We start from the raw sequence: 25,805 nt of genomic DNA, 5'->3' as shown, positions 1-25,805 counted from the left end.
ATGACCATGAATGCTAAATGACCTTTAGCAGGTTTGGAGTTCTGGCCAAGAGCTGCTTGGCATCATGCAACCAAAACGATCCTCTTGAGATGACCACAGTGGTTGCTGAAGAACGGAAAAGCTGTCGGTCGGCTTTATCCCTAAGTGTCCCCACCTGGGGACATTCTTGTCACTTTCCTCCCTCATCAGAGTTTCCTCTCAGGGGGCAAGTGCCTGACAGCCCCCCGACCCCCCGCAACAGAGCAGTGGAGGGGGGCAGGACTTCCTGTCCTGTTCACAGGTTGTACCCCTGGAAGGATCCACACTTCCATGGGGAGTTGTCTCTCTGGCCTCCAGTTTGGGTGTGGGCAGTGGGAGGTGAGCACGTCAGCCTCCCAGGAATCACTTTGTATGTGGAGGGGGGGAGTCTCTGGGTGTTGGGGTCACACAATTAGAGCGAGATGGATAAAAGCTGAACCTCGGTTGTGTCACTTTGCTGTGGGTCGAGACCAAATGACTTAGCAGGTTCAGGTCTCCTGCTCTGTGAGGAAGGGAGTCCTATATTCTTTGGTTCCTGTTTGGCCCCAGTGTTAAGGCAGTGTCGCATAGAGTAGACACTCAATAAACAGTTGCCGAAGGGATGAATTATTTCCTTAATTTCCTCATCTATAGAACAGAGATGATAATATCTACCTGTATTATAGTATTACCTGTATTAGTTAGCTGTTGCTGTGTAACAAAGTAGCCCAAACTTAATGACTTAAGAAAATAGGGGGCACCTGGGTGGCTCAGTCAGTTAAGCATCCAACTCTTGATCATGGCTCAGGTCATGATCTCATGGTTTGTGAGCTAGAGCCCTGTGTCGGGCTCTGTGCTGACAGCTAGGAGTCTGCTTGGGATTCTCTGTCCCTCTCTGCCCCTTCCTTGCTCATGTGCATGGGCACTCTCTCTCTCTGTCTTTCAAAATAAATGAATAAACATTAAAAAAAAAAAAAAAGAGGGGGCACCTGGGTGGTTCAGTCAGTTGAGTGTCTGACTTCAGCTCCGGTCATGATCTCATGGTTCATGAGTTCAAGCCCTGCATCGGGCTTGCTCCTGTCAGCACGGAGCCCACTTTGGATCTCCTGTCCCCCCCCACCCCACTCCTTCCCACAGAGCCCGATGTGGGGCTCGAACACATGAACTGTGAGATCATGACCTGAGCCGAAGTCAGATGCTTAACCGACTGAGCCACCTGGGTGCCCCTACATATATTATTTCATTTAATCTTTCAATCACCCCCTGAGGTAGGTGCTGCTAATATAGACGGGCAAAGGGAGGCTAAAGTGGTTTGCCCAAGATACACAGTTAGCACTTGGTTATCAATCGCTGTGTAGTAAATCACCCCAGAATTCAGTGGCTTAAAATGACAGCACTCATTTTATTCTGTCTTAGGGTTTCTGTGGGCCGAGAGTTTGGGAAGGGCTTGTGTGGTTTCTGACTCAGGGTCTTGGATGCTACCGCAGACAGGCAGTGGCTGGAGCTGGGGCAGGTGGGGCTGGCCTGGCGTTTCTCTCTCTTCGTGGGGCTTCAGGGCTTCTCCAGGTGGGCTGCTCTGGGCTTCCTCATGGCATGGCGGCCTCAAGGCAGTGGGACTCCTCACATGCTGACTCTGGCCTCCAGCACAAGCGATCTGCTGAGCAAAGCAAAAGCTGCTTCACTTTCCAAGACTTAGCCTGAGAGGTCGGTGTGACTTCTGCCATAACCATGAGCCTGCCCAGGTTCCAGAGGAGGGAACGTGGTGGACCCTCTTTCGGAGGGAAGGAGAGTTACAGATCCCGTTGTAGGAAGAGCATGTCCCGTGGGAGATCTTGTGGCCATCTGCCACAGAGGGAAGAGGCGGGACTAAACTCCAAATCTCAGGCAGGCTGACTCCCGGAACCCAGACCCTACCTTGTCCTATCAAAGGCTAAGCCCCCCAGAGACCTACGGCAAAAACCTAAGGACCCAGGAGCCCAGGCCAAAGACGCTTTTTATTTTTTTTATTATTATTTTTTTTTATTTTATTTTTGGGACAGAGAGAGACAGAGCATGAACGGGGGAGGGGCAGAGAGAGAGGGAGACACAGAATCGGAAACAGGCTCCAGGCTCCGAGCCATCAGCCCAGAGCCTGATGCGGGGCTCGAACTCACGGACCGCGAGATCATGACCTGGCTGAAGTCGGACGCTTAACCGACTGCGCCACCCAGGCGCCCCCAAAGACGCTTTTTAAATCCAAGATGCTTGTGTTCCTTCTTGTGGTGACCACAGCACAGCACCACAAACTGGATGTCTTCAAGCCGCAGAAATTTATTCTCTCCCAGTTCTGGAAGCCGGAAGTCTGAGATGAAGGTGTCGGCAAGGCTGTGCTGTCTCTGAAGGTTCTAGGGGTGGATCTCTCCTTGCCTCTTCCAGCTTCTGGTGGTTGTTGGAAATCCTTGGCTTGTAGACACATGGCTCCTAACTCCTAACTCTGCCTCTGTTTTTAACACTGCTCCCTCCCTCCCTCCCTGTCTGTCTGTATCTGTGTCTCGTCTCTTCTTATAAGGAGACCAGTCATATTGGACTTAGGACCCACCCTATTCCAGTATGATCTCGTCTTAACTAATGACAACTGCAAGGATCCTATTTCCAAATAAAGTCATGTTCTGAGGTTCTGGGAGAACATGAATTTTAAGGGACACAGTTCAACCCAGCACAATGGCCCCTGTCTGATCTTCCTATCACCCCCGACCTACTTTCCCAGCCCCTCACATCATTCCCTTTTAAATGAGGGAACGTGGCTCTGACCACGAGGACAGGTCCCCAAACATGTCCCGGAGGATGCAGCTAGCTTCGGAGGGCCTGGAACTCTGAGGCGCCTGGGGACTGCCCCCTTCTCTGGGGAGTAGTGTTGAGGGAGAAGAGCCAACCAGAAGGCCTTGGGTGCCCTGTTCCGGCAGTGGGAGTGTCACAGAGCTCTTTCCCCAGCACGTGGCCCTGCTCCTGCGTGACCCTCCCCAGGCACAGAGTGTTCTCTCCTCAAATAGCTCTCATGTGGAAGTTCCGGGACGGCCATTCATGATCTTGGCCTCACGTGGCCCCCCCCCCCCCGCCCCACCCCACTCCAAGCCATTCATGAATGTGACCCTCCGGGCTTGGCCGGCTCCCTCTCCCTCTCCTGTGTCCGTTTCTGTTTTCCACTCCTTCCCTCCCTCCCTGCCCTTCTCCATTTCCAGAGCCTGCAGGATCTAAGCCACGATGTGCTTGTTCTTCAGAGTGACCCCCCCCCCCCCCCCGGAGTTAGAGGCTGCTGTGTTCACATCGCCCTGGAAGTGAGCAACATCTGCTCGGAGATGTGCCCCGCGCAGCCCTTCCCAGGGACTGCCGTGTGAATGGCGCCCCCTGTAGGTGTGCGCGCAGCAGTAGGGAGCCATTCTCTCCCCGCGTGTAAGGTCTCCTCTTTCGCAGACACCCCCACCACTTTCACGAGGGTCCCTGACTCCGCTCTCTTGGCCCTTGTGACAAAGATTGTCAGCTGCTACGGTCCTGTTGGGGGGCCAGCCCCTCATCAGCATGGAGAGTCCTGAAAATGCTCGTGCTTTCAATTCGGTAACTCTTTCTTGGGCACGTAGCCTAGTAAAATAAAGAAGTGGTTCTCAACCAGGTGGGATTTTGCTCCCCCAGAGGACATTTGGTAATGTCTGGACACACCTTTGGTCTTCATTATTTGCGTGAGAGGGACACCACTGGCGTGTGGGGAGTGGACACCGTGGTTGCTGCTAAGAATCCTACGGTACACAGAACAGCCCCCGCCCCCCCGCCCCTGACCCCGACCAGGAAGGATCTGGCCCCGAATGTCTACATGTTGGAGGATGAGGAACCCACACCGAAAAGGACAAAAGGCCTACATATGTAAAGGTTTTTATAGCGGCATCATTTAAACTAACGAAAAAGAAGTCTAGGCACTACCTATCAAATTAGAAAATAATGACATTACGAATACAAAATTCAGTGGATTATAAAACGACCATTTAAAAGGATAAGTATGAGGGCGCCTGGGTGGCTCAGTCGGTTAAGCATCCAACTTCGGCTCAGGTCATGATCTCACGGTCCGTGAGTTCGAGCCCCGCGTCGGGCTCTGTGCTGACAGCTCGGAGCCTGGAGCCTGCTTCAGATTCTGTGTCTCCCTCTCTCTGACCCTCCCCGGTTCATGCTCTGTCTCTGTGTCAAAAATAAACATTGAAAAAAAATTTAAAAGAATAAATATGACAGCTCTTTAGCTATATTGAGAACTATATGAAAACTTATGTATAGGAATGTTATAGATAATTGTATGTACAAATGCCTCAAATGATCGAGCAGAGTTACTGGATGGCCCATCCATTCCGCTCCTAGGTATATACACAAGAGAGGTGAAAAAGTACGGCCTCACGAAAACTTGTGCGTGAATGTTCACGGTGGTATTGTTGACGATAGCCTAACAGCGGAAGTAACTGCAAAGGCGGAAGAATGGAGAAGCACAACGTGAGACGTCCACACAATGGAATATTGTTTGGCCATAAGGAGGAGCGAAGTTCTCATACAGGCTGCAGCATAGATGAGCCTTGAAAACATTACGCCGTGTGAAAAAAGCCAGACACAAGAGGTTACACATTTATGATCTCAATTTATATGAAAAATCCAGAGTAGGTAAATCTATGGAGACAGGAAGATTAGTGGTTGCCTGGGGCTGGCGTCAGGGGGGAGGGGATAATGGCTGAAGGGCATGGAGGTGTTTTTTTTCTGAGGGGACGAAAATACTCTAGAATTGCCTATGATGACTGCATCTATCTGCGAGTATACTAGAAGCTATTGAATTACGCGCTTTCTTTTTTTTAAATATTTATTTTTGAGAGAGAGAGAGAGAGAGAGAGAGAGAGAGATAGCACGAGCAGGGAAGGAGAAGAGAGAGAGGGAGAGACAGAATCCGAAGCAGGCTCCAGGCTCTGAGCTGGCAGCACGGAGCCGGACGCGGGGCTCGAACCCACGATCTGCGAGATCATGACCCGAGCATAAAACAAGAGTCTGATGCTTAACTTACTGAGCCACCAGGGTGCCCCACAAACAGACATATTTGCGTATCTCTGGGTTAACACGTGTCTAAGGAGGCCTCTTCCATGTGTCCAGACCTGTGCCAGCCATTCCAGATACAAAATGGGTAAGTCTGACCCGTGCCCTATGCAGCTCCCACCCCGGCAGGGAAAACAGACAGCCGCTGAATAATTCCGCTATAGTATCAGGAGCCTGTCAATGGAGGTCCGCACCAGATTCTCTGGGAGGCACAGGGGAAGGAAGAAATACAACTTCTAGCGTCTTCTGGGACAGTCATTCATGATCTGGGTCTCGGGTGAACACTCTGCTCCAAGCCATTCGTGAGGGGGACGGTAGGGGGAGGGTATGGTTGGCGGGATCAAAGCCAGCATCCCAGCATCATAGAAAACATGATGCCAAGCTGAGCAGAGCTTTCCAGATGGAGGAAGCAGCCACAGTGTGAAGGGCCTAGGGTCTCAAGGACTGCCGGTCCGTCGGTTCAGGGCATGTAGGTATAAAGACTGTGCCCAGAGGAGAAGTGGAAAGTGAGTTGGGGCACACCATGAGGGACTCGGGAGGCAGGCCAGGGCGTTAGGTGAGCAGAGAACGTGGGACAGTAAGACCGACATTTGGCGGTGGGGTTGGGGGGTTGCGTTACGGAGAATGGCGGTCTCCCAAAAGATCTGTCCACGTCCTGACCCCTGAGAATGTAAACTTGCTTGGAAAGAGGGCCTCTGGAGATGCAATGAAATTAAAGATCTTGAGATGAAGTCATCCCAGATACGAGGTGGGCCCGATGTCCAATGACAGGTTATCCTTATAAAAGAAAGAGTGGGGCACCTGCGTGTCTCAGTCGGTTAAGGGTCCGACTCTTGATTTTGGCTCAGGTCACGATCTCATGGTTTGTGAGTTCGAGCCCTGTGTCAGGCTCTATGCTGACGGCACAGGGCCTGCTTGGGATTCTTTGTCTCTCTGCCTCTCTCTGTCTCAAAAATAAATGCACAGGAGTGCCTGGGTGGCTCAGTCGGTGAGCTGTCTGCCTTTGACTCAGGTCATGATCTCACGGTTCTTGAGTTTGAGCCGCGCGTGGGGCTCTCTGCTGTCAGTGCAGAGCTCACTTTGGATCCTCTGTCCCCCCGGCCCCCACCCCGCTCTCTGCCCTTGCCCTGCTCGTACTGTCTCTCTTTCTCTCTCAAAAACAAAAATAAGCAAATAAATAAAAACTTAAAGGGGCGCCTGGGTGGCGCAGTCGGTTAAGCGTCCGACTTCAGCCAGGTCACGATCTCGCGGTCCGGGAGTTCGAGCCCCGCGTCGGGCTCTGGGCTGATGGCTCGGAGCCTGGAGCCTGTTTCCGATTCTGTGTCTCCCTCTCTCTCTGTCCCTCCCCCGTTCATGCTCTGTCTCTCTCTGTCCCAAAAATAAATAAACGTTGGAAAAAAAAATAAAAAAAAATAAAAACTTAAAAAAAAAAAAAACATTTGGAAAAAGAGAGAGGGTTTGAGACACAGACAGACACAGAGGGGACAAGGTGACGCGAAGACAGAGGCAGAGATACATTTATAAGCGAAAGAGCACCTGGAGCTGGAAGCATCCTGGGAGGATCCTCCTCTAGAACCTTCTGAGGGAGCGTGGCCTAGCCAACACTTTGATTCTGGACCTCCCGCCTCCAGAACGCTGAGAAAACTCCTGATGTTTTAAGCTGGTTAGTTTGTGGTAATTTTTAAAAAGTGTTTATTTTTGAGGGGGGTGAGGGGCAGGAGAGAGGGAGAGACAGAGAATCCCAAGCAGCTGTCAGCACGGAGCCCACTGTGGGGCTCGAACTCATGAACCACAGGATCATGACCTGAGCCAAAGTCAGACGCTCAACCGACTGAGCCACCCAGGCGCCCCCCGGGTGGTAATTTGTAATGGCATCTCTGGGAACGTGAGGGCGGCACTTTCCTTCCTACCGCCTTACGGGGGTGTCCTTGAGGCTGGAGACCAGGCCTTGTTCCCGGGGAAGCCTCGCTGCTGAGCCTACTGCTAAGGGCTGGTCGGAGACCAGGAACCACACCCAGTTATTTTAACAGAGAGAATTTAATGTATAAACTTGTTAACGAGGCGCTGAGAATCTGAAAAGGCAAACAGAGAATGCTAGGTATCAGAGAGGGGGGAAGCTGCTAGAAGGAGATACTCACCCCCTTGCCCCGCTAGGGTAACACAGGAGCCTGTAGGAATGCTTCAAACTTAGCAGCTTGGAAGAGGAGCCCCAGGGTCCCAGCCTGATGAGGAGAAGCAGAAAAGGAGGTGTTTGGGGTCAGCTCCCCGGAACAGGCAGGGCCACACTTAGAGTGAGGCAGAGCACGTCCTCTCTGACCTGAAACCCTCCGACGGCCCCCATCTCACTCGAGCTAAGGTTAGCCAAGGTCTTAACCAGAAGGCTGTGCACTGTGGAAACATCACTACCTCTCTGAGCCCATTTCTTTCTCCTCCTCCTCTTCCTCCTCCTTCTCCTCCTCCTCCTCCTCCTTCTTCTAAAGTCTATCCATGTATTTTGAGAGAGAACACACAAGTGGGGGAAGGGCACAGAGAGAGGGAGAGAGAGGGAATCCCAAGCAGGCTCCACCCTGTCAGCGCAGAGCCTGACGTGGGTCTCAGTCTCATGACTGTGAGATCATGACCTGAACCGAAATCAAGAGTCAGCTGCTTAACTGACTGAGCCCCCCCAGGCGCCCTGTCTCTGAGCCCATTTCTTATCACTCCCTCCACTCCCCGCGCTGGCCTGTTAGCCATTCTCCGACGGGCCAGATTCACTGTAGGGCCTCTGCACTGGCTGTTCCTTTGTCCGGCCCGTGCTTGTTCGAGACTGTCAACACCTCTGCCGTGGTTGTGGCCATCCAGGCCGTGCTGTCCCTGTAGATCTTTGGCTGCACCACTGGTACTGTCCTGGGCTCTGGAGATGGGGTCACCCACACTGCACACCTGCCCAGGCCACCCTGCGTCCGGACCTGGCTGCCCAAGACATGATGAATTACCTCATGAACGTCCTCTTGGAGCATGGCTACAGCTTTAGCACAGTGCCCGAGTGGGAAATCATGTATGACGTCACAGAGATGATGTGCTATGTCACCTTGGACTTGGAGCGGGAGCTGGCCAGCAGCCTGTCATCCTCCTCCCTGGAGAAAAGCAATGAGCTGCCCACAGGTGGGGATCACCATCAGCCCTGCCCCGAGGCGCTCTTTCAGCCCTCCCTCCTGGGGAATCCTGGAGACCTCCTTCAACTCCATCACGAAGTTGTCATGACACTGACATCCGGAAGGACCTCTTCGCTGACATGGTGCTGCCTGGTGGGGCCACCACTTTTCTGGTTGCCATTTCCGTCTTGCTGGTCCGATGCGGCTGGGAGAGTCTGAGCCTTAGGACCCACTTTCCTTTCTTTCTTAAAAAAATTTTTTTTAATGTTTATTTATTTTTGAGGGGGTGGGGAGGGGCAGAGAGAGGGAGACACAGAATCCGAAGCAGGCTCCAGGCTCTGAGCTGTCAGCACAGAGCCCATCGTGGAGCTTGAACTCACGAAACACGAGGTCATGACCTGGGCTGAAGTCAGACATTCAACCAATTGAGCCACCCAGACGCCCCTCTTTTTTTTTTTTTTTTTTTTTTTTTTTTTTAGATTTTATTTTTAAGTAATCCTTTCAGCCAATATGGGCCTTGAACTCACAACCCCGAGGTCTAGTGTCATATGCTCCACTGTCTGAGCTAGCCAGGTGCCCCCTGTCTACTTTCCTTTCTTTCTTTTTTTTTTTTTAAAGTTTATTTATTTATTTTGAGAGAGAGAGAGAGAGAGCACACAAGCAGGGCACGGACGGAGAAAGAGAGATTGAGAAAGAAAGAGAATCCCAAGCAGGCTCTGGTCTGACAGCACAAAACCCAATGCGGGGCTCGATCTCACAAGCTGTGAGATCATGACCTGAGCCCAGATCAAGAGTCAGATGCTTAACCGACTGAGCCCCCCAGGCGCCCCTCCACTTTGCTTTCTTAACTGATGTTTTCCTTCCAGAATGCCGTGGGGTGTTCCTTGCCCTGAGTTGAAAAATGGTTTGCATTTACACCTGTACATTTATTCCTCCTTTTAATTTATGTAAGGTTTTTGTATGCAATTCTCAATTCTTCAAGAGATGACAATAAATTTTGGTGTTCTACCGTCATGTGAGAGCATTAGGCCCCAGCACTACATCATCGCGTGAGGAAAATAAAGTTCTGCAGTAAAGCAGAAAAAAAAATTAGTGTCCAGCAACTTTGTCTGCAAAGGCTCCAGACTTTGGGCTGTTACTAAGGGCTGTGATACCTTGTTCTCAAGAAACTTTTCTAAGAAAAAGGTGTGCAGTTTCTTTTGGGGACTGTGTCAGGAAGATTTGGGGCGGAAGTGACAGAAATCGAACTTAAATTGGTCTAGGCACAAAGGTGGGGGGGGCAGATTTACTGGCTCCTATAACTGCAAAGGCTGAAGTAGATTAACTTCGGGCATTTCTGGGTCCAGGAGCTCTAATGATCTCACCGGGGTGTCAGCTAGAGGGACAATATGGTACAGTCCTTCCTGGAGGTGGTGGGAAGGATAAGGCGACCCTTTCAGAACTCTTTTCCCTTATGAGGTTATAGAAATGAGAAATGTAATTTCTATAGAGATAGAAATTACGCTCAGATGCTGCTGGTGAGGCTGGACACGGGATGGGAAGAATTAAGAGCTATTTTCTTCCAGGCTACTGATCTCAGCCTTCCCTCTGATAACCATCAGTTTAGAGATTCACTTCACAGCAAAGAAGAGCTGCACACTCATGAACTCATATGCTGGTTTCCAAAGCACCCCCAACACACACACACACACACGCACGCACACCTGCATTGATGCCACAGCTGTGAAGGATCTGATGGCTCTTCTGCAGATATTTTCTGGCCTTTGGAGAAAGCGTAAAGAGTCACAGAAGATGCAGATACTAGCAGGGGCTGGGAGCCGGCGAGCAGACCTAACCATGAACGAGGGGCAGCTCTCACAGGGCTTTTGCACCTGTGAGAAATCTTCATTTCATTCCTTCATTCTACACAAGGGGGAACAGAGTCCCAGAGCAGAGAAATGACGTGCATAAAAGCCACACCATGAGACAACAGCGGGCAGAGACTTACCACCTGTGAACCCCCTGGACAGTGTGCCTTACTTCCTCCTTCCCCTTTCCCCGGAGGTCGGTGCTCTCATTGTGCTGCCCTTTCTGGCTGCCCAGGGCTGGAGGTCAGAGTCAGAGGGGAGCTAAGGAGAAGTAGGTCAGCACATTTGCCCCAAACCTTTCCTTGTCTGCGTCTTCTCCCTTCTGACAAGAGCCTAGATGCTATAGATTGAGTGTCTGTGTCCCCTCCCCCCCAGATTCATTTGTTGAAACCTATTTCCCCAATGTGAGGGGGTTAGGAGGTGGGACCTTTGGAAGGTGATTAGGTCGTGGGGGTGGAGCCCTCACAATGGGATTACTGCCCTTTTAAAAGAGACTCCAGAGAGCTCCTTTGTCCCTTCTGCCAGTTGAGGTTATAGGGCAAAGACAGTGCTTATGAACCAGTAAGAGGGCTCTCACCCAACATGGAATCTACTGGCAGTAGATCAAGAATTTACCAGTCTTGATCTTGGACTTTCCAACTTCTAGAATCATGAGAAATACATTTCTGTTGCTTATAAACCACCCAGTCTATGGTATTTTGCTATAAGGCAGCCCACACTAAGAGACTAGAGGTGGTAGTTGATCAGTTAAGCAGCCCTCAGCTCTGCCCTCCTCATCTTCCTTCTAATGGATAATTCTTTCTTTTGTCTTTTAATGTTTTTATTTATTTTTTGAGACAGAGAGAGACAGAGCATGAGCAGGGGAGGGGCAGAGAGAGAGAGGGAGACGCAGAATCCAAAGCGGGCTCCAGGCTCCGAGCTGTCAGCACAGAGCCCGACACGGGGCTCGAACCCACAAACCGCGAGATCATGACCTGAGCTGAAGTCGGACGCTTAACCGACTGAGCCACCCAGGCACCCCCGTGGATAATTCTTTCTTATCCTTCAAAGCCTTAGCTCAGTAATAACTTCTTCGGGAAGCTCCCCCTTCGACTGAGTCTTCCTGCTGTGCTTACAGAGCACACCCAGGACTCTCCAGTGTCGGTGGCCACACCACCCTGGGGAGTCTGTGACTGCATCTTTCTCCCTGCACTGTGCGTTCCCCAAGAGCAGAGCCTGTCTTGTTCATTCTGTGTTCCCACTTCCTAGCAGAAAGCTTAGTTTTGCCTGCACAGTCTCATCCCTCCTCATGACAACCATGTAACACAGACATGAGAAAAGATGAAGAGATGCGCGGTAACTTGCCTGAGATCCCATAAGTAGCAAAAGGTTGAGGTGTTGTTGAATCCAGGCAGTCTGATTTCAGAGTCCGGGCTCCAGACCACGGAGACCCCACGCGTTCAACAAAGGCTTGTTGAATGAATTAAGGGGCTTCTTTCTTTCTCTGTAGGCAGCACCTAGCACCCAAGGTTTGACACTGGTAAGAACCAACATTGCTGCCACAACCACCTTTACGGAAGCTTATTAAGTACCGGGCACTATGCTCGGCATTTTGCGTATACTGGATTAATTGCACGTTACCATTGAAACAAATTGCTGCGAACTTAGTGCCTTAAAATAACAAATTTATGTCCCTACAGTTCTGGAGATCAGAAGCCTGAAGTATGTTTCAATGGGCTAAACTCAAGGTGCTGGCAGGCAGGCCTGTGTTCCTTCTGGAAGCTCTAGGGAAGAATCCATTTCTTTGCTTTTTCTTGCTTCTAGAGGCCAATTGCGCTCATGGCTTCTTCCTCCATCTTCAAAGATGCCAATAGTAGTGTAGAATCTTCTCTCATACCTGATCTCCATTTCCATCCTTCCATTTTTCTCTCTCTGACCCTGATCCTCCTGCTTCCCTCTTATAAAGACCCTTTTGATTATATTAGCCCCCCCCCCCCCATAATCCAGGATAATCTTTCTACCTCCAGATCTTTAATCACATAGACAAAGCCCCCTTTGCCATATTAAGCAATGTATTCACAGTTTCTGGAGACTGGGACATGGACATCTTTGGGGAAAATTGTGCAGTCTACGACATATACCATCTCATTTAACCCTTGTACAGTAATGCTGTGACATAGTGGTACTAGCTCCACTTAATAGGAGTGGAAGATGTGTGGCACACAGGGGGTGCTCATAAGTGTTCGTGGGGATGATCTGGTGTGACAGCTGATCGATAATACATTGTTCTTCACTGGACAGAAGGTCCTGAAGGATGTATCCAGTCCTGTGTCTTCCCTAAAATCTTCTCTACAACCCCCCCCCCCCCCCGGCCCACCCCGGGGCAGGTGGAGGCTCCGTCAGAGTGCTTAGCACTTAATTGTTTCCCTGGCCTGACTCTTCTCCCAGTGAGATCACTATCTCCTTCAGGGAAATTGTATTCCTAATTCTTTGTCTCTTCCCATGATGCCTTGGGCTTTTCACAGACTTCATTTTCTCTCTTGTAGTCCTTGAAAGGAGGGAGTATGTGTCCATTTTGCAGAAGAGCAAAGTAAGGCTCAGGTTACATGCAGGGTCATTTCTTTTTTTTTTAACGTTTTATTTATTTTTGAGAGAGACAGAGACAGAGACAGAGTACAAGTGGGGGAGGGGCAGAGAGAGAGGGAGACACAGAATCTGAAGCAGGCTCCAGGCCCTGAGCTGCCAGCACAGAGCCCAACGCGGGGCTCGAACTCATGAACTGAGAGATCATGACCTGAGCTGAAGTCGGATGCTTAACCGACTGAGCCACCCAGGCGCCCTGGGTCATTTCTTGATAGATGCTGGTTGATGGACTCTGTCTTGCTTCCAACTCTTTACTTCTTTTTTTTTTTTAACGTTTATTTATTTTTGAGACAGAGAGAGACAGAGCATGAATGGGGGAGGGTCAGAGAGAGAGGGAGACACAGAATCCGAAACAGGCTCCAGGCTCTGAGCTGTCAGCACAGAGCCTGACGCGGGCTCGAACTCACGGACCGTGAGATCATGACCTGAGCTGAAGTCGGATGCTTAACCGACTGAGCCACCCAGGCGCCCCCCAACTCTTTACTTCTAACGTCAGCATGAGGGACTCTACATTCTCAGCAGCCTCTGACCCTCTGACTCAGCTCTGCCACTTGACTGGATTTTGTTTTCTCTTTCACTTTCACTTAATCTCTGGATATTCTTCCTGTGGTGTATGTATACACACACACACACACACACACACACACACACTCCGGCCCCCAGAATCTTCCCAGGACTGGCATCTTTATGGAGCTCTTACCCCTTGTCCCCCCATCTTCATCTGTAAAATGGTCATCTTAGCCACACTTTACATCCTTTTTTTTGCACACAGCCACCAACTTACACACCCCTCATGGCACAGCTTCCTCTACCTTTGGAAATGACAATGAATTAATCTACTTTTAGTAGAAACCCCTTGCAATCACCCTGGCGGTGATTAAGAGGGTCAGGTCTGGAATCAGACTGCCTGGGTTGGAACCCAAGCTTTCCTAGTCATTAACTAAGAAAGCATATTAATTCCTCTGAGCTCTGTTTCCTCACTTTTTAAAAAATAAGTATGTTTGTTTGTTTGTTTGTTTATAGAGCACAAACAGGGGAGAGGCAGAGAGAGAGAGAGAGAGAATCCCAAGCAGGGATTCAGAGTAGAGCCTGATGCGGGGCTCGAACCCACAAACTGTGAGATCATGACCTGAGCCGAATCAAGTCGGATGCTTAACCGACTGACCCACCCAGGTGCCCCTGTTCCCTCATTTAAAAAATGAAAAACAATAAACAGTATTTTTCTCACATATCTGGCAGATGCTATTTTTTGAAGGTAAGATTTGTTTAGAGGTCACTGCTTCTGCCCCTTGCTGCCTTTTCTCCATCACCCATACCCCATTCTCTCATCGTGCTGCTTGTCAACACAAGGCATCTGGAAGGGGTGGTGACATCAGTCATGTACGCTTGGGGGGGGGTGGTTAATCTGCTGTGTCTCTTCCCAGGGCCATTTTTCCTTGCAGCCTCATTTGCAATCACAGATGGGAGGTCCAGACCATCTGCTAATGGGAATTAGGTCATGGATGGTCAGATGAGGGAGGCACTGGGGAGGGGCACTCCTCATACCTGTAGTGTCCCACCAAATAGATAACCATCTTCCAGTCATCCTTGCTTTTTTCCATCACGTGTTGGCTTGGTGGGAGAGAGGAAGTGTTGGCACCTGGAGGAGGTTTGATAGAAGGCATTCCTGGATGACTTCATCTCTGGGCCTTGCCTCTCAAAATTCCAGCCAAATCAGTTCTACCGTTTAAGGGATGGAAGCAGGGTCAGCATTCCAGAAGTTCCTTGTCATACCCAGGCTTTTAATCAGATGCTACTGGAGAATTAGCATCCGAGTGCAGGCAGTTGTGAGAGGGTGGGGAGGGGTCTCAAAGGTCCCTGCTGCATGCTTGTCTTTCCGGCCAGACCTGGGTTGAGGAGAGCGAGACCTCTTGGTTGAGTTTGCTCAGAACCATCAGAACCACGGACAGCGGTCAGGGTGCCCTGAAGACCCGCAGCGGCGCAGGGTGCAGAGAGCCGAGCCCGTGCCGAGTTACAGGCAGGCGAGGGGAGGGAAGACGCGCTCCGGTGGCGGGGGGCGGGTTGGCTGGGACTGTTCTGGCTCTGAGTCACCCCGTGCGCCCCGCACTTGCGTCGTGGGGCCTCGGAACGCTGGAGTTGTGTCTGCCCTCTCCGAGAATGGTTGGGGGTGGGGAGGAGAGGCGCTGGGAGTTTTGCAGGAAAGGAGGCAGCGCGAGGCGAAGGACCTGTTGGTGTCCCCCGCGCGCTCCCGCCCCCCGGCCGGGCCCATTGCTATACAAGGCCTGCTCTCCCCAGCATCCACCCCCAGCGAGTATGGTCGCAGGCGCGGAGGGGTACATTCCCCCGCCCTGAGCTCAGCGTGCCGGAATGCGGCCGATAAATCAGAGATAACCCCAGGCCCGGGATAAAAGGCCGAGGTTGTCCCAGGATCCGGGAGAGCGTCCGCCGGCCTCTGGGAGGTGAGACGTGACCCGGAACACAGCGCAGCGGCAGCGGCAACGATCTCTTTCTCTCCGGTGACATGGACCCCAAGACGGCGCTGCTCCGGGCCCTCCTGCTCCTCCTGTTCTTGCACCTGTCGCCACTAGGAGGTCGCTCCCACCCGCTGGGCGGCCCCGGCCCCGCCTCGGAAGTGTCCGCAATACAGGTGAGAGAGCTTCAGCCTGCGAAAAGGGGGCTGTGGGTAGCAGCAGTTGAACGGGTCCTGAGCTGTTGTCCCAAAAGGTCTAATTCTAGCGAATTAGTGATAAGGGATTAGAAAGCAACCGGATTGGGTGCCAGGACCCCTACCTAAGGTGGTTGGTTCATCTCAGCTCCGTCTAGGGCCGTTTGGCCAGGTGCGGGTTGCTGAGGCTGGGGCTGTCCCCACGCATTGCAGGAGCTGCTGGACGGTCTGCGGGACACAGTTTCAGAGCTGCAGGAAGCCCAGATGGCCCTGGGACCCCTCCAGCAGGGCCACAGCCCCGCAGAATCCTGGGAGGCCCAGGAGGAACCCCCTGCGCGGGTCCTTGCGCCCCGTGACAATGTCCTCCGGGCCCTGAGACGACTAGGCAGTTCCAAGATGATGCGTGATTCAAGGTGCTTTGGCCGGAGGCTGGACCGGATTGGCTCCCTCAGTGGCCTGGGCTGCAATGGTAAGCCCCCTCCCTGCCAGCTTGATCCCCCTGCCCCACTCCTATGGGTCCCACCTTCGGAACCACTTCCGGGTTTATTGTCTCTGGGAACCAATTCTGAGAAAAAGACACTTGGGGTTTACTCTCTCTTGCTGACAGTGCTTAGGGCCAAGGGGCGCCTTTCTGGAAATATTAAATGTGGACATCATTCGTTACTATGTCCACGAGTCCCTACCCACCTTCTCTTGCCTCTCTGACCAAAAGGGGCAGAGTCGCCTTAGGATGGAATCCAGTCATTCTCTGGCTGCCTCTCCTTGGAGCAGAAAGAGTCCTAAACGTTTTCCTCCTGGTTTCCCCCAGCCTGTCTATAGCCTCAAAGGCAGAGGACGGGATCACCAGGGCAGCAATAATTTCCAGTTTACAGATGAGGAGACTGAGGTCCAGAGAGATGGATTATTCTAAAGCCTCAAACACCCAGATCAGCCGAGGATGGGGGGGGGGGGTGGTGGTAGGGATCACACCCAGTGTGGGGAAGCTCAGATCCTGCCTCAGTTTCCCACCTGACGCTGTCATCACCCTTTCTCCCCCCCACACAGTGCTGAGAAGGCATTAAGAGGAAGTGCTGATGCAGACATCTGCGTCTGATTCTTCATCAACTCCCTGAGCCCCTTTGAAGCAATTCTTATTTATTTATTTTTATTTATTTATTTATTGTGATTGTTTTATATAAGATGATTCTTATCTCCGAGCACCCATTTTCCACGGTGAAATAAAGTCAACATTTTATCTTCTTCTTTCGCAACTGATTTGTCCTGGGGCGCCTGGGTGGCTCCGTTGGTCGCGCTTCCTTCCGGATCTTGGTTTCAGCTTGGGTCATGATCTCGCGGTTCGTGAGTTCAAGCTCCGTTGTTGGGCTCTGCGTTTATAGTGCAGAGCCTGCTTGGAATTCTCGCTCTCGCTCTCTCTCTCTGCTCCTCCTTCTCTCTCTCTCTCTCTCTCTCGTAATTAATAAATAAACTTAAAAAATGTTAAAGAAAAGAAACTGATTCGTCTTAGTGCATTAGAAGAAATACATCATTAAAAAAAAAAAAAAAAAACAAACCCACACACCAAAAAACCCAAAGCCTTTGTTTTCCTGAAGGTTCTAAAAGTGTCCTAATGGTGGGGTGGGGAGAAGGCATCAGAGCTGGTCAGGTAGGAGTAGGGGCGCCCTGCTTCTTCTGAAGGGTTTTTCTTGTTCTGAAATGTCTACAAATACCTCAAGCACTCAAGACACTTTGCAGAAACTGCTTTTCAAAGCTGGCGGCTTCTCCCTGGGAGTGCAGATGGGCCCTGAGACGTTCACGCAACACAGGATTGTGGGTCCGTGTTTCCTCACTAGCTTTCCCTCTGTCTGGAATTCTGCCGTCGGAGACATTCTCCCTGGTGATTGTTTCCTTTAAAGCCCTGAGTTCAATAGCATTTTCATTTCCCCATCCCAGGTGTAGAAGCGTCTGACAAAAGGCCCAGCATTTAGGGTGCCCCTTTTCCGGGGGCTCCACATCTTTACTTCCTCTCTGCCTCAGAGAGAGAAACCTCTCATTTCTAGGGCCGAAAAGGAAACAACCACCAGAGTCATACTGTGTTGTCTTATTCAGGAGGGAGTCCTGATGATATGCTGCCCTGTACCCCACGGTCCCCCCTTCCCAAGCGCCCTGCCTCTCGAGCATCCCGGGCCACACTCCTTTGCTTTCAGGCTCCCAGGCCTCAGCTCCTGCGGTCCCCTTGCCCAGAATGCCTTTTAGGATGCTAGCTCCGCAGAAGGGACAGGACTATTCTTATCCCCGTTTGATGGATGAGAAAACTGAGACCCAGAAAACCGAAGCCCCCCTACCTGGCCGCATGTGGCCACGGATGCTCTGAGCTCTCCCACTGAGTGGGACTCTTGAGCCTGTGCCCTCTCCCCGCGCTCCTGGCCTTGAACTTCACTCTCCTGACCTTCCTGCTGTTCTCAGCTAATGTTGCTTCCACCGAGGGGAACCACAAGTAGTAGGTCTCTGTGTCGTTTCTCATGTCAGCCCAGTGTGTGCCAAAGGTTCTGGACAGCTGATGACATCAATTAAGGTTTTTAACATGAGGTTGAGGAGCGAGTTACTTTCTAATAAAACTGTGAGCCACCTTTACCTGGTGTTTCCGACCCAGGGAGTGCAATGAATACTCAGCGTAGTTAACTTTCACAAAACCCTCATCAGGCACCAGCTACTGTCTCCTTAACTCCTGTAGTCCTTGCAACAAACCTCTGAAGAGCTCTTACTAACCCTCATTTTAACAGACGGGGAAACTAAGGCACAGAGAGGTGATGTGACTTGCTCAAGATCATGCAGTCAGTAAGTGGCAGAGCCAGGGTTCAGGTCCAGCACCCAGGTCCCTAACCGCTGCATCACCCCGTCCCTCCCAAGTCAGTGAAGCAGGTTTGCTGGTGGGAGTAAAATTGCCCTCCTAATGGCATCATTCGGCTCCGCGTTTGGTGAACTGCCGCTGCCCGCTGGTGACCTCTCCCCTCTGCTCAGGTGATGAAGGCGGGCCTTTCCCAGAACATCCACTCCCCAAATCCAGCCAACGCTTCAGGGTTCTTCCCAGTGAGTCTGACTTCTCCATATGTAGGGCTCAGGTGGGTGGGGTCTGTACATATGATACGTGTGTTACTTGGGTCTTCTCCGCAGGCAAAAGTCTGAGAAAGAGGACCGCAGAGAGAACAGCAAAGGAGCCAAATGTGACCGCTGGAGGATGGGGGTGGGTAGCCCGTGTACTCAATGGAGGGACCTCTCATTGAGTTCCCCTCGTGTTTGGTGTTTGTGGGGAGCAATGCAAACACGCCCTGTCTATAGATGCCCTTAAAATTCTTTTAAATGTTTATTTTTGAGAGAGAGATAGAGAAAGCATGCAAGAGTGGGGTTCGGCAGAGAGAGGGGAACGGGGGATCCGAAGCGGGCTCTGTGCTGACAGCAGCAAGCCCGATGCGGGACTCCAACTAACCGTGAGATCATGACCTGAGCCAAAGTCAGACGCTTAATCGAAACCAAATGGACCACCCAGGCGCCCCTATAGATGCCCTTTAAAACCTGCCTTCCCTGGGGCGCCTGGGTGGCTCAGTCAGTTAAGCATCAGACTTAGGGTCGTGTCATGATCTTGAAGTTTGTGAGTCAAGCCCGGAGTCAGGCTGTCTGCTATGAGCGCAGAGCCTGCTTCAGATACTTGGTCCCCCTCTCTCTCTTGCCTCTCTCAAAAATAAATAAACATGAAAAAAACACCACCCTCCCTAACCTGTGACCCTGACCCCTTCAAATGTACCCTCCCCCATGTACCTATAGCCATGGCATTCACCTCCCTGACTTTCCTATTATCAACCTCATTGTCCAACGAAGCTGCCAGATTATATCTCTCCGTAGATGCTCATCGCTGTCATCTTCCCAGAAAGATGTGCTGGTGAAAATAGAGCCCAGGAACCCTAACCCACGTCTTCAAAGCTGGAAAGGATTTAAGTAGAGAGTGGATGGGCTTTGCTGGGTCCCAAGTGTTGAGGTTACAGAAGTCAGGATAGTATTGGGACTGAATGTTTTCTTTTCTTTTCTTTTTTAATTTTTTTTAATGTTTATTTATTTTTGAGAGAGAGAGAGCGAGAGAGAGCGAGAGAGCGAGCGAGAGAGAGAGAGAATGTGAGCAGGAGAGGCGCAGAGAGAGGAAGACACAGAATCCCAAGCAGACTCCAGGCTCCCAGCTGTCAGCACAGAGCCCGACGCGGGTCTCGAACTCACAGACCGCGAGATCATGACCTGAGCTGAAGTCGGACGCTTAACCAACTGAGCCACCCAGGCGCCCCGAACATCATTTTCAAAGTCAGAAACAACCATCCCTAAACATGCAGCAGGATCTTGCCAATTTCTTCCAACTGGGGCTTCTGCTGCAGACCATGTGTGACATTGCTGGGACCTCACGGCTCCCCGAAGCAGCCCACAGTGTCCCCGCGGAGAATCCTGAGATGGGGACTCTGCGATAGAAGCTAGAGACTCCCCAATTCTGGATTTTCCCACCCATTTGCAATGCTCATTCCATTGTGTGACTGAGACAACTTCTTTCCAGTGATAAGGAAATAAAGGCTGTTGACTTTTTAGCTAGTGGGAGAGGTGGGGGTGGGGGGTGGATCTGCTTTTCTGTGCCTTTGCTTTTCTTCTGCCTCACTCCTCCAGGCCGGCTTCTAAACACTCTGTCAAATATTAACTCCTCCACGCGGGCGGTGTGCACACCCCCCAAAATTGGGCCGGGGCATGGAAAAGAAGAGAAACTTCACATCAAGCCATTTTCTGTCTCAGGTGCAAATGGAAGGCTTCACCAGGATTGGGGTAATCAGACAATCTGAGGCTGGTCTCCGTTTCCACTAAGCCTTGTCAGTGCAGAAGGTGGTAAGTTGGTTCAACGTCAAGTCCTCGGGGCAGCAAAACTGAATATGCTCTTTCTTGCCACCCCCCCTTCCACAAAATAAACAGCAATAAAAACCAAACGCAACCCGGACAAAAAGCCGAGGCTACTAGAAGAAATGCGACAACTGACACTGAGGCCCTGCTCGGGCTTCACTCTGGAAGAGGAGAGGTTACTTTAATACAAGGAGCCGAGAAAATTCTGAAATTCTCTTTCTGGAACCCGGAAGGGCATTTCCACCTCTCCTCGGGCCACCTGCAGACTTCAGAAGTGGCTCAGGACAGAGGAGCAGCACAGGCCCTCGGGCCGAGCTATTGCAGGGACTACCTGCCACAAGGCCCTTCCGGAAGTCGCCGCCCGCCTCAAAGGCCTGTCTGAAAGGGCATCTCCAGGGGATCGGCCGTGTGACGCACACAGCAAGGAGCATCAGTTCCCCTAGTGTGGCTGCTCACTGAATCCTCTTTGCTAATAATAACCCTGCCAACCGAGCGATTAAGCTGTGAGCACATTCCAGGGACTCATCAGGATACGAGGGTTTTGCCCCCAGACTTCCTGTTCAGGGTTGCACCCACTCTGGATTTCAAGCTGAGTTCGGCTGACCCTGATAAGTTTCCTGGAGAGCGCTCCTTTCTCCTTCTGTCTTAGAATAAAATCACCCTGGATACCTCTTGTGACCTCTGGCCTCGTACTGCCCCGATTTCCTGCCCGCCCGCAGAACAGCCTCTCTACCTGACCAGCCAGGGAGGGGGCTTGGCACATGCATTTCTTGGCTTCTGGGGAGCCCCTCGAAACACATCGGGTGTGTCGGCCGTTTGCGGGGCTTGGATGGCCCTTTCCGTGAGGTAGTCCACACACGCGCACGCTCACGGACTTGCCAAGGACACCCCCTGCCCAGGAAGGGGGAGGGTAAAGGAGCTGCTCAGAGGTCACCTGTGAAATGGATTAGGAATTACGGGCACTGGTGTCAGACCTGGGGTTCCAGCCCTGGCCTTGCCGCTTAGGCAGTGACCTTGGCCAAGTGACATAACCTCTGTCTTAGTTCTGCCCCTCTGTGAATGGGAACAATATTACCCACCCCATGGGGGCTGTGATGAAAATGAGATAATCCATCTAAATTTCTCCACATGGTGTCGGGCAAGTTGCAGCTGATCAACACGGGCAACCGTTCTCACCATCTTTCAAACAGATAGCACTTCATACTTGAGAACGCATGTGCAGAACGCACACATTGATAGTTCATCTAAGCCTTATGGCAACACTGAGGGGTGGGTAGAGCATGGGGAAAATAAGGCTGTGACGATGTGTGTAACTTGGTTTGCTCGGGGCTCTAGCACAGGTCTCTCAACCCTTCAAATTTGGGGTTTTCCCCCCAAGTCCATCTTGCATTGAGTAGTACGCTAACATGGAGTTCAGTGCTTAGTGAACGGAGGGCGCTCATTAAATGTGGGCAGCCTTGGGGAGCCTGGCTGGCTGTTGGGAGAGTGTGCAACTCGTGCTCTTGGGGTTGTGAGTTCGAGTCCCACGTTGGGTGTGGAGATTACTTAAAATCTTGAGGGGCGCCTGGGTGGCTCAGTCGATTAAGCTTGATTTCGGCTCAGGTCATGATCTCGCGGTCTGTGGGTTTGAGCCCCGTGTCGGGCTCTGGGCTGACAGCTCAGAGCCTGGAGCCTGCTTCGGTTTTCTATCTCCCTCTCTATCTGCCCTTCCCCTGCTCATGCTCTGTCACTCGCTCTCTCTCTCTAAAAAATAAATAAATAAACTTTTAAAAAAAGTTAAAATCTTGAAAAAAAAAAGGGGGGGGAGGACTTGCTGCCTGTTAATTTTCTTTGGGGTGGGTGGGTCAGGAAAATGGAGGCCTCAGTGGCTCATCACTCGCCTGGCCTCATGGAAGGTCATGGAAGACATTAAGGGAAGCTGGGTGCCACATTCACCTCCCCGTCACTCCACCAGCCAACTCACCACAGGAGCTTTCCTGGGAGTGTTGGGGCCATTATAAACTTCAAACTCAGAGTCTGAGCTGCTATAATCCTCGAGGTGACAGGGATGAAACCATTGGCCTCTCTAAGTGCCCACCTCCCTCAACACTGTGGAGGGGAAGGAGGAGGAGCTTGGCAGAGGGATGGTTGCTTTCCCAAAAGTTTTCTTGGTGTTTATGTGTGGGAGCTGAGTTCTTGGGATGTTCATCACATTTGGTTCCTGGCTGACTTAATATTCTAAATAATAACTCCCTCTTCACCTGACTGCCGAGAATGACTGCCAGGAGTGAGGGCAGCTCAGTTGGAGGGAGAGGTCTGCCCTCACGGCTGATGAGTCAGGTGTGAGGCCGGCTTGAGCATCTGGACTAATTTGTCCCGAGCTGCCGGCCGCCTGCCACTTCCTCCTCTCCCGCCCTTATTTGGAGCCCCTGACAGCTGAGCCGAAAAACCTACCCGGGGAGCTGGGCGCTGGCCAACCGTCACCCTCTGCCTCCCTGCATGGGTCCTGTTGCCCAGGAGAAAGAAACCCCAGGCATCACTGTGAGATAACCAAGGACTCTTTTTTGCTCTTCTCACACCTTTGAAGTGGGAACCTCTTGAGGCAAATCAACAAGAATGTGGCTCTTGCAGCTGAGGGTCTGGGGTTGTTGGGGCTGCTCAAGGTGGAGGGGGCAGTGACAGGCTCTGCTGGGCTGATAGCTTTAAAAGGTCATCTTCTGCTGTTCCCTCATTCAGCTGCTTTATCGCTGCAAGTGACAGAATGGGGAGGGTTCCGTCCCTCTTGCGCTCTTGGAGAGCTGGGGGGCTATAAAAAGAGGAGGCGCAGGGCAGCTGGGAGACAGGCGGAGGGAGGCTGAGAGAAGGAGAAGAGAGGACAGAGAGGCAGCAAGCACCAGAACACTCCTTGACCGACGCCATCATGGGCTCCTTCTCCACCATCACCGCGAGCTTCCTCCTCTTCCTGGCGTGTCAGCTCCTGTGGCAAACAGGAGCTAACCCGGTATATGGCTCTGTGTCCAACGCAGACCTGATGGATTTCAAGGTAGGGCCGGGACAGGGGCCACAGTCTGGGACCAGGGGGCTTTGTGACACTGTGCCGGTCACTGAGACCTCTCCCTTTCCCCGTGTGTTCCTTTTGTAAAGAATTTGCTGGACCACTTGGAGGACAAGATGCCTTTAGAAGATGAAGTCGTGCCCCCACAAGTACTAAGTGAGCAGAATGAGGAAGCTGGGGCAGCTCTTAGCCCCCTCCCTGAGGTGCCTCCCTGGGCTGGGGAGGTCGACCCAGCCCAGAGAGATGGGGGTGCCCTTGGGCGGGGCTCCTGGGACTCCTCCGATAGATCTGCCCTCCTGAAAAGCAAGCTGAGGGCACTGCTTGCTGCCCCTCGGAGTCTGCGGAGGTCCAGCTGCTTTGGAGGCAGGATGGACAGGATTGGAGCTCAGAGTGGACTGGGCTGCAACAGCTTCCGGGTAAGAGGAGCTGGGGGTGGAAATGGGGTGGGGAGGAAGGCGGTTATGGTTTCACTGAGACTCAAACTTTGTCAAAGAACACCACCAGGGGATGCCTCCTGCAGTAACGAGACCAGAGTAGAAGCTTTCTTTTTGGAAATTTTGTGTCCCAACTTGGGGCAATGACATCATTCATCATTCTCAGCTACAGGCTGCTAAGGAAATGCTAAGAAAAAAAAAGTTACTGCCATGAGCACTGGGAACTTAAAATGTTCATGGAGCCAAGTCACCTTTGTTCTGCTGATTGGCAGTTCATGTGCCTCCCCAGAATTGTCAGACCCCAAAGGATTAAATGAAAATGACCAGGGTTGACTTATAGCTTCTAACAAGCAATTTGTGTACCAGTTCATGAAACTCAGGGTTGTCAGGCCGGAGTGGGGGCTGCTGGGAAGTGAGCACAGTCCTGTGAGGTTGACTTTTCCAATAGGGCCAGGTCACCAAGCCAACCTTGTCTCTGTTCTCTTTGTAGTACCGAAGATAATGGCCAGGGAGGAAAAGGCAGGCCAGGCCCTGTGCAGACTTCGAGAGACCCTCATCCTTTGGGGTCTCTCACTCAACTTTGTCCCATCTCATTGCCATCAAGTTGAGCTGTGATGAGCACCCTATTCAAGCTGCAGCCTCTTGTCAACGTTTCTCACATTTTATGCTGAATGTAGACCAAGTGGTTTAATTGTGGCTTCCCCTCCGCTCCCATCCCATGCATTAAATTTTAGGATAGACGCTCACCCATTACTGAAAGCTGTTTGAATCATGAATAAACTTCAGCACCACGGACAGAAGCCGAAGGCTCGGGTTGGTGATTTCTTTCTTTTTCCTGGGAAGAGAATTCAGCCTGATACCCATTTACCTTTTGTCAGAGAGAATGACCAGTTTCTCTCATCTTCCTTTTAAACATAATAGAATTTATCTTGGGGAGCCATTTAAGGTTCACAGCAAAATGAAGCAGGAAGTGTAGAGGCTTCCCATAGGCCCCCTGCCCTCACACATGCAGAGCCAGCCCCGTCATCAATGTGTCCCACCAGAATGGAGCCTTTGTGACAGCTGATGAACCTACACTGACACATTGTTGTCACCCAGGGTCCAGAGCTGACATTAGGGTCACTCTTGGTGGCATGCTGTGGATTTGGACAAATTCTTGCTTGTATTACCTCCCACCTCTTACCCTTAAATTTTCCTTTGGTGGAGGGTGGGGCACAAACCACAGTTCACAGTTTACTCTCTCACATCGGCCTTATCACAGATCCTGGAAATGCCCCAGGAGACTGAAAGGGCATTTATTTTTCAGATTTTCTCATATTCAGGGTACTTATTTATTAAAAAGAAAACTTACAAACATCTGGGTTGTTTTTTTTTTTCTGGCTGCATCTAATGTAGCTTGTACCCCATAGACAATTTTGTACACCCAGTAGTTTTTTGTTTTTGTTTCTTTTTTTGTTTGTTTGTTTTTGGAGGCACATATATACCCAGAGCCTAAAAAAAAAAAAAAATCAAGGCACATTTGTAAATGAGAGCACTAACAAAACTTTCTCTGATACATTTTGAGAGAGTTACTTGGCACAGCTGAGTGACTGCACTTTAAGAAAAGTGGGCGGGGCGCCTGGGTGGCGCAGTCGGTTGGGCGTCCGACTTCAGCCAGGTCACGATCTCGCGGTCCGTGAGTTCGAGCCCCGCGTCAGGCTCTGGGCTGATGGCTCGGAGCCTGGAGCCTGTTTCCGATTCTGTGTCTCCCTCTCTCTCTGCCCCTCCCCCGTTCATGCTCTGTCTCTCTCTGTCCCAAAAAAAAAAAAAAAAAAAAAAAAAAAAAAAAAAAAAAAAAAAGAAAAGTGGGCAAAGCATTTGGGTTTAAGAGGTAACCAAAGCAGGGCACCTGCGGGGCTCAGTCGATTGAGCATCCGACTTCAGCTCAGGTCATGATCTCGTGGTTCTTGCGTTGGAGCCCCATATCAGGCTCGCTGTTGTTAGCGTGGAGCCCACTTCAGATCCTTGGTACCCCTCTCTCTCTGCCCCTCCCTCACTCATGTGCTCTTTTTCTCTCCCCCCCTCCCCAAAATGCTGAGCAAA

The 25,805-nt window shown here is 51.4% G+C and overlaps 2 protein-coding genes and 1 pseudogene across 2 annotated transcripts; all 3 read left to right on the top strand.

Annotated features, from left to right (window-relative positions):
• Positions 1 to 4,488: 4,488 nt before the first annotated feature.
• Positions 4,489 to 12,201, top strand: LOC115522092 (annotated as a pseudogene).
• Positions 12,202 to 15,064: 2,863 nt separating this feature from the next.
• Positions 15,065 to 16,595, top strand: NPPB (natriuretic peptide B). The gene is made up of 3 exons (XM_030326663.1): positions 15,065 to 15,338; positions 15,570 to 15,825; positions 16,401 to 16,595. The coding sequence occupies exons 1-3, from the start codon at positions 15,213 to 15,215 to the stop codon at positions 16,415 to 16,417; spliced, it is 399 nt and encodes a 132-aa protein (XP_030182523.1). The 5' UTR covers positions 15,065 to 15,212; the 3' UTR covers positions 16,418 to 16,595.
• Positions 16,596 to 23,072: 6,477 nt separating this feature from the next.
• On the top strand, positions 23,073 to 24,523 carry NPPA (natriuretic peptide A). Its single transcript, XM_030326957.1, has 3 exons — positions 23,073 to 23,277; positions 23,379 to 23,705; positions 24,214 to 24,523. The coding sequence occupies exons 1-3, from the start codon at positions 23,155 to 23,157 to the stop codon at positions 24,223 to 24,225; spliced, it is 462 nt and encodes a 153-aa protein (XP_030182817.1). The 5' UTR covers positions 23,073 to 23,154; the 3' UTR covers positions 24,226 to 24,523.
• The last annotated feature ends 1,282 nt before the right edge of the window (positions 24,524 to 25,805 follow it).

Source organism: Lynx canadensis, chromosome C1 (assembly GCF_007474595.2).
Source record: "Lynx canadensis isolate LIC74 chromosome C1, mLynCan4.pri.v2, whole genome shotgun sequence".
In the NCBI taxonomy this organism is placed as follows: domain Eukaryota; kingdom Metazoa; phylum Chordata; class Mammalia; order Carnivora; family Felidae; genus Lynx; species Lynx canadensis.
Note: the sequence above shows the minus strand (reverse complement) of the source record. Positions and strands in the feature narration are given on the sequence as shown.

Coding starts and splice junctions, on each gene's coding strand:
- NPPA (XM_030326957.1), top strand. CDS start 23,155: ATGGGCTCCTTCTCCACCATCACCGCGAGCTTCCTCCTCTTCCTGGCG. Junction 23,278..23,378: donor CAGACCTGATGGATTTCAAG/GTAGGGCCGGGA, acceptor CCTTTTGTAAAG/AATTTGCTGGACCACTTGGA.
- NPPB (XM_030326663.1), top strand. CDS start 15,213: ATGGACCCCAAGACGGCGCTGCTCCGGGCCCTCCTGCTCCTCCTGTTC. Junction 15,339..15,569: donor CGGAAGTGTCCGCAATACAG/GTGAGAGAGCTT, acceptor CACGCATTGCAG/GAGCTGCTGGACGGTCTGCG.